At 45.6% G+C, this 7,806-nt stretch overlaps 1 protein-coding gene across 1 annotated transcript in view; it reads left to right on the plus strand.

Annotated features, from left to right (window-relative positions):
* CCDC127 (coiled-coil domain containing 127) overlaps nucleotides 1–3,941 on the plus strand; it is a 29,365-nt gene extending 25,424 nt beyond the window's left edge. Inside the window, exon 3 of the mRNA XM_078616914.1 lies at nucleotides 2,973–3,941. Within this exon, the coding sequence (XP_078473040.1) occupies nucleotides 2,973–3,763 (791 nt within the window). The 3' untranslated portion in view covers nucleotides 3,764–3,941. The remainder of the gene's footprint in view (nucleotides 1–2,972) is intronic.
* The last annotated feature ends 3,865 nt before the right edge of the window (nucleotides 3,942–7,806 follow it).

Here is a 7,806-nt window from a genome sequence, read left to right on the forward strand (position 1 = left end):
TTTTCCCATTTGATTTAACAGTGTCCTTTTTCATATATGTAGTGGGTTAAATTCAGGCGCACACTGGAATTTTGGAGGCAACACTATTATCTAAACACAACGGGTAACTCTTAACATTAACAGGATAACGGCATAGGGTGGTAACCACCGTTCCTAACTTAGCTAACACACGGGGATACTACATTACTGGGCCCGAGACTGAGGATCGTAGATGGTGGCTTCATCCCAGACTTGACACAGCAGAACAGCCCAGCTATCCGTCCACACCCCGCTTATAACCACTCTGTCGTGGCAGGCTCCGCCCCAGGCCATGCCCCCCTTCCCGATCCTTTGGGAAGGCCCGAGCCCACAACCACATGACCCCCCTGGGGCTCCTGACCCCCCTGGGGCCCCTGGCCCCCCTTTATCCGGCCACGTGTCCTGTTGGGTTCAGGCAGAGTGTCACGGCCTGACACGACCTCCGTGACACCCACCTACAAGCCCCCATACCGAGCCACAGTAGTGTCGTTCTACTACACTACATATTCAATCTTAATTTTAGAACTTTCGTGACTGCAGGAATTATTATTTGGTTCTTTCGGTTAAGTCACGTCTAAAGATAAAATAATAAATTAAATTAAATAATAGAATACGACGTTTCGATTGCAACACAAGCAATCATCATCAGGTATAATGAAATAACGACATAAAATCTAACCAGAAAACTATAGACAGACATATTAGCAGACAGATATCACCAAGATACATAGCGGGAGCAACACAGGAAACAGAGAGGGGTGATCGTCTCTGTGGGGTGGCCTTAAATAGACAGAGGGGGGGGGGGCGGAGGCAGAGAGAAGGAAGGTGGGTTAGAGAAAAAAATTGCATATCAATGAGTGGTCAACAGACGTGGTGCTGCACGGCAAGTAAGCCTGAAAATCAGGAGGACACACTAAAATTAAATAACCTAGTAAAATATCGAAATGTAATGTAATACAACACAGAGGGTCGGTCAACACACAATTAACGCGTAGCCTGGTTGATTACGTATTTCACTAGGTTATTTACTAGGTTATTTAATTTGTGTGTCCTCCTGATTTTCAGGCTTACTTGCCGTGCAGCACCACGTCTGTTGACCACTCATTGATATGCAAATTTTTTCTCTAACCCACCTTCCTTCTCTCTGCCTCCGCCCCCCCCCCCCTCTGTCTATTTAAGGCCACCCCACAGAGACGATCACCCCTCTCTGTTTCCTGTGTTGCTCCCGCTATGTATCTTGGTGATATCTGTCTGCTAATATGTCTGTCTATAGTTTTCTGGTTAGATTTTATGTCGTTATTTCATTATACCTGATGATGATTGCTTGTGTTGCAATCGAAACGTCGTATTCTATTATTTAATTTAATTTATTATTTTATCTTTAGACGTGACTTAACCGAAAGAACCAAATAATAATACACTACATATATAACATATCTACTCCAGATACTGTGATGTTTTTCCATGTTTATACCTCTCATGGATATTATACATTGTTCAGCAATGTTGCATGTATTTATCTTGAGCCATACTTTGCAGCGTTCTTCATCATGTCCTCTAATTTATTTACATTGGTTTTCATAATCACTATATCATAAAAAAACATTTGTGCCTGTGACAGACCATGGAGACAACTATCCCCTTCAAAATGAGGTTTGGGAGACATGGCCAAGTGGCTCAGATGCCAGAGCTCTGAGCTGGCACCTGTCCTGAATTAAACACCCTTTCATCCTCAACTGCACCCAATGAGAGACAAGTCTGCGTATACACCAAACCGTACAATGAGTGCAAAAGACCATCAACTGTATCCGTAATGGGCCAAGCTTTAGATCACGTCTTTCCAGGGCTATTGAAGTGGACAGACAGCCGGTCAGTTTGTCTCTGAATGATCTTTCATCAAATGTATGGAAGCTGGACAGAAGGCTAGCTGAATGGGAAGGCTCCATTACCTATATGTAAGGGAAGGCACTGAAATCCACTCACAGTAGCAATCGCTCAAAATCGCCACCTGCGATCCCCCTTTGCCCGGCTGTAACCGCTTATTTTTAAGCGTGGCCGGCCACAGAAGTCAGGGCTCACAGAGGCTTGGTCAACTATACAGGCGTGTCATCTCGCTTTAACGAGCGACTATCGTTTTCCCCATCGACTCCTCCCATGTTAAGAGCTGAGCTACATTCAGCCCCAAAATGTGCCACTCTTTAACAGCTTTTTTACGTGAGAAATACAAGCTATAATCTTTTTAAATAAAGTAATAAAACATCAATTGTAACACTCACCACACATGAAGAACCACAGTGCTTGCAGGTGCCTGGCATTGATGTAGTTTGAAGGGTAGATAATATTAGTGGGTGGAGGGAGCAACAGGGGCCATGTAGGACCGCCGGTTAAAATATCACTCGCGACTGATGTTAGCCGTGGCTGCGTATCGAACCAGGGTTGCTGGGGTTCATAGCTACGATGCAGGTATGCGAGATGAAGTGCGACTCCTGTCCTCAGCGTCTGCAATTAGCGGCCCCCCCTCCAACCCCCACGACCCCGCACCCACTTATTACATCGCCACCATGAGGCCCGCTCCCCCAGACGAAGAAACACGCGGGCACAGCACAGCTGGTAAACCAAGAGCTTGGACCGTCGTACGCCCTCTGCTACCAAGGGACGCATTTGATCGATCAATCTCCACTCGCTAGGTGAACATTTTGCTCGTTTTGTGAACAAATGGGTCTCAATTCAAATTGCTCGTTTTAGATAATTCTCATAGAAAGAATGCTTGTAAATCGAGACATACTTGTACACACACTTCTTGACCTTAACCTTCTCACTAAGCTTCATTGAGAGTTCAACAAACCTTTGCACGTGGAATTTTGTTTTACATCAAGACGGCATTTGGGAAATGTGATAGTTCGTGTTCTGTGAATGACACCGCCCGTGTGACTGTGCATCGGTGCTCACACCAGGCTGGATCCGGTACCGCGAGGAGATGATCAAGCAGCACGCAAGTGGCTACCGCGATGCCCTTGACGCAGAGAGGAAGCAACAGCAACGTGATCTCGACGTCAAGAAGTCGCAGCTGCAGGCCGAGCAGCATGCACTGAAGTCACTTACCAAGGAGCTACAGAATAAGCACCACTTACTGGAATCACAGCGCAAGGAGCTGAAAGGTAAAATGAGCAAAATGGAGTTTCAGTACAAGGAGCTGCAGCAGAAGAAGTTAAAAATGGAGTCGGAGAATAAGGAACTGCAATCTGCGTTGCACACGATGAAGTCACAGCGCGAAGAGCTTCAGGGTAATCAGTGCGCAGTGGAGTCTCAGCGTGCAGAGCTGCTGGTCGAGCGAAGCAAGCTGGAGTCACTGCGTAGTGTGGGACCGTTGCACGATGCCGTGCTGACCCAGGAGGAGGAAGCGCTGGGCGGGGTGCGGTCGTCACTTCGGGTGCTGGAAAACAGCCTTGAGCAGCGTCAGGCCATCTTCTGCGATCCGCAGGTGTCGCAGCACAGCAGGTTCGATCTGGAGCGCAACATACTGCAGCACGCGGGCTCAGAGCCATTTCTGAAACGCATGGCGGTGCGCGACGGGCTCCTTGACATTTTTGCCAACGACGAACACTGCTCACACACAGGACAGCGCAATGGAAAGCTCATGTGGGTGTACATGCAGCACTGGCAGACGCTACTGCAGCTGCACAAGTACCAGCGAGCAGAGCAGCGTCTGCACACGGAGGATCCGCTCAAGCCTCTGTCGAAATGAGAAGTGCGGTGTGGATGGCAGTGATGCCATGCCGGCAATCGTTGTGGCTTCCGTGGTTATATGTGGGGTTTGAAAAAGATTAGGGCTGGTATGGAGAATGGGTTGTAAGGTTCATTAATATAATTTATTAATATACTACAATGTACATAAAGATAGGACAAACTGCATATGAACAGAGATAGGCAGCCAGTCAAAGGCAGAAGAAAAAAGGGAGGGTCTTGAACAAGAGCAGGAAATGAAATGAGCAACCTCCAACTTAGCAAAGGTGGTGTAAGCAGGGGTGGAAATGGTGCGAAATCACTTCAGGGAACTCATATGTGCCGAGTGTTAGAGGCAAATCCCCCCCCCACGCACACACGAATAACAATGTACAGGTGTGCCTCGCTTAATGAGAGAGATACATTCTGCGAAAAATTATCAGTAAGCAAACACTCGTTAAACGATCGTCGTTTTCCCATTGACTCACTCCTTTGTTATAAGCTGAGCTATGCTCCAGCCCCAAAGTGTTCCACTCTTGAACACCTTTTTCACATGAGAAATACGAATTACTGTATAATTTTTTATATAGTCATAAAACATTAAATGAGACACCACACATGCAGAACCACAGTGCAAGATACCCCGTATAGCCTATGATATCACCTCCTTATAGCCATATATCAAATCAACACTCTGGCACACACACTCTCTCTCCACTCGCACAGCCTTCCTACACTGTATCTCTCTCCATCTCTCATACGTGTGTAATGACCTGCTGACATGACAAAGTGATACCTGCTGGCCTGGGAAGGGTTTCCCGGTTACAGCCACAGAGGTAACAGCCAATCAGGGAAGGAGGCGTACTTGGGGCAAAGGTAACAGGAAGGGTTAGCCGAGATGCTCCGGGAACCTGCTCGAATGTTCCACGAGAGGGCGTGGCCGGTGGCGGAGCTTAGCCGTGCCTGGGGGAGCGGACCTGGAGCTCGGGGCTCGTGTGGATCCTGGGCCCTGGTGTGTCGCTGTTCACTGACATCTCTCGTCGTCTGGCCACGTGGAAGATCTCCTGCGTAGGTTCCATCGCCGTTATCGTCACGCCGCCAGTCAGCGGCGGAGACGAGTGAAGGCGAGGGGACCCCGCTGAGTTATCGGCTGTGCGTGTAGCCAGTAGAGGTATCGTGAAAGTCGCTCATTGCACATGTGTAGTGGTGTATTCACACGGACACTGTCAGATTTTCTCCTGTATCACTTTTTTACTTAGCATCCCGCATGAATGCTCCTCACTCTTTACACAACGCACTCTTGCTCCGAACTCTATCTTACTCCACTAGTCTGTCACTTAATACTCCGCTAGCCTGTCACTTTAGTTTTCAGTTTTTTTTTTGTTTCATTTATTAGGTATATCTCTGTGAGCCATGCGGCTCTTGACTCGGGTGCAACCGCAACAAACAAAAACATGAACAAGAAAACATCTTAAAGTGACTGCACGCAACAAAAAAATCCAGGAAAAAACAGCAAAGTCTTCCAGAAAAAACACCGTATATCAACGCTGTGTGCAAAAATCCCAGTGGGATGCAAGTCAAACAATAACAACCATAGGACAATTTAGATTAAAGTTATCAGGCTAACTTTGTACTACAACAAACAAACATGGCTAAACCAAAACTTTTCAAAATCACCAAAGTAAAGCTATAAAAACAATGTAACAGTGGTCATAGGAACTGTGATTCAAATTTAACAATAATCGATATACATAAACATGTACGACCAAACTTTGCAGCCTTAGCTGGCTGCATGAGTCACTTCATAACAGCAGGAGTATCAGCAGTATCAACAATTTTCAATACACCTTTAAAGATCAGCACACTAATAACTCAAGATCATACTTTGCAGCGTTCATCTGGAACGATACATTTGATTTCAGGCCACTGAATAGCAGTGGCAGCTAGGGGTGTACAACTCCTCTAGAGCAGTTTTGAGTGATGATCTCACAGGTAGTGATCCAAGTTGCAGTTTATTGGCGATAGCATTCCAGACCCTGGGGGCATCAATAGCAAAGGCCCTTCCTCCAGTATGTGTGCGGCAATAAGGAATGTGAAGCTGGTGAATGAGCGAAGACCTTAGGTCGCATTTGATGTGAAGAGATCCAGCAGGTAGTCTGCTGATTTTTTTGTAAGTACATCGTGAATAAATAAGATCTGATGCACAAGCTGTCGATCATGAAGATAAGTTAAGTTTGACCCAATGTAGAGATCGCAGTGGTGGGTCCTATATGGGCAGTTCAATGTAAATCTTAAGGCCGAGTGATAAATTGAGTCAAGCTTATTCAGTATAGTACTGGGGGCTGATTTATATACGATGTCAGTAATAAAGTAGAGGCAGTATGGTATCTTTTATCAATTCCAAGCAGAACATAGGGGGGAAGCAGTGATTGTGTTTATACAGAAAACCATTATTTTATTTTGTCTTTTTACCAATATAATCAATGTGATCTTGAAAATTCAGTTTTGAATCAAAGATGACCCCAAGATGCTTATAGATCTTGACTTGCTCTATTTGATGATTATTTAAGGAATGTAATTGGGGAAAAATAACGTCCTGCTTTAGTCCTGGTGAGAAGCATAGCACCTTGATTTTGGAGGTATTCAGGACTAGTTTAAGAGCAACTAGCTGATGTTGTAGTTTGTTGAAATCACCCTGGAGCTTAGCAATCATGTCATCTGGAGAGCGGCCAGCAGTAATCAGTATCGTGTCATCTGCAAAAAGATTTACCCTGGAATGATCCAGGTCAGAGTCTAAGTCATTGACATGAAAAGAGAACAAGAGGGGGCCGAGGATGGAACCCTGTGGAACCCCTTTTGTTATCTTAACACTGTTTGACCTCCAACCATCTGTGAATACAGTTTGGGTGCGAGAAGAGGTAATTTTTTAACAATTCTACTGCGTGTTTGGAGAAACGGAGGCAACTTAGTTGACTAAGCAGGATGTTGTGGTCCACTGTATCAAAGGCTTTGGACAAGTCAAGAAAGACTGGTGCAGTACTGCTTATTATCATGGCTACTGTAAAAATTGATTCAGAGAGTCTAATGCAGCAAATGTGGTGCTGTATTTTTTCGGAACCCAGATTGGTTTCGATGTAATAGATTGTTGTCGGACAGGAAACTGCTAATTTGATAGTTTCATTAATTTAATTAATTTGGTAGTTTAATTAATAGCCGGTCACTTTATACTCCGCTAGCCTGTCACTGAACACTCCGATAGCCGGTCAGCCTTCTCTCACACCTCCAACCTCGTCCGTGCCCCCAGTGGGGGATCAGCCAACACCGCTGGGGAGCACGAGGTGTGGAGGGCGAGGTCCCAGGCTTCTTGCCTCCGGCTCTTGTCCTCTTCGTTTCTTCAGCTCCAACCAACTCAACCCCGTGTTCTCCACACACCCTTTTATATCCCCCTCCTCGCTAAGGGTCCTCAGTTGCCCCGTATTAAGCCGGCGTCTCGGCTGCGCCTCCTGCAGGTGCTCTCTCTCCCTTATCGTCTCCGTCTCTCCGGCGCCTACTCCGTGTTTGCACGCTTGCACCTGCCTGTCCCCAAATGCACCCACCTCATTACCGCTTCTCCCCTTGATTTCTTTAGAACTGGTGTTTTTGTTTAGTTTCGTGTCCGTCTGCCGCATCTCAATTTAATTCTACTATTAAGTAATGTTAATTTAAAACAGAAATTAATATGCAAAGCAAAAAATGTTATTGGTCAGTTAATTGGGGGTCACAAGACATCTAGACCACCCTGCATAATGCAGGTGTGCATACTAGTGGCTTTAAGCTATTAAATACATTTCCACATGTTATCAGAGAGTTCATGACATAGTTATTTTAGAAATAAAATAAAAACAAATCACGACGTTTCTACCTACGTGACTTTACCGAAAGAACCAAAAAGTATGGATTCCTGCAGTCACGAAAGCTTCAAATCAAGATAATTATTTTACCTTAGTGATATTTTGGGCTTCCGAATGTCCACAGGTGTACCTTGGTAAAGTGATTTTTCTGGATGTTCATGTTTTATATTTCAGT

The sequence above is a fragment of the Lampetra planeri genome, chromosome 52 (assembly GCF_965212315.1).
Source record: "Lampetra planeri chromosome 52, kcLamPlan1.2.h2, whole genome shotgun sequence".
Classification (NCBI taxonomy): domain Eukaryota; kingdom Metazoa; phylum Chordata; class Hyperoartia; order Petromyzontiformes; family Petromyzontidae; genus Lampetra; species Lampetra planeri.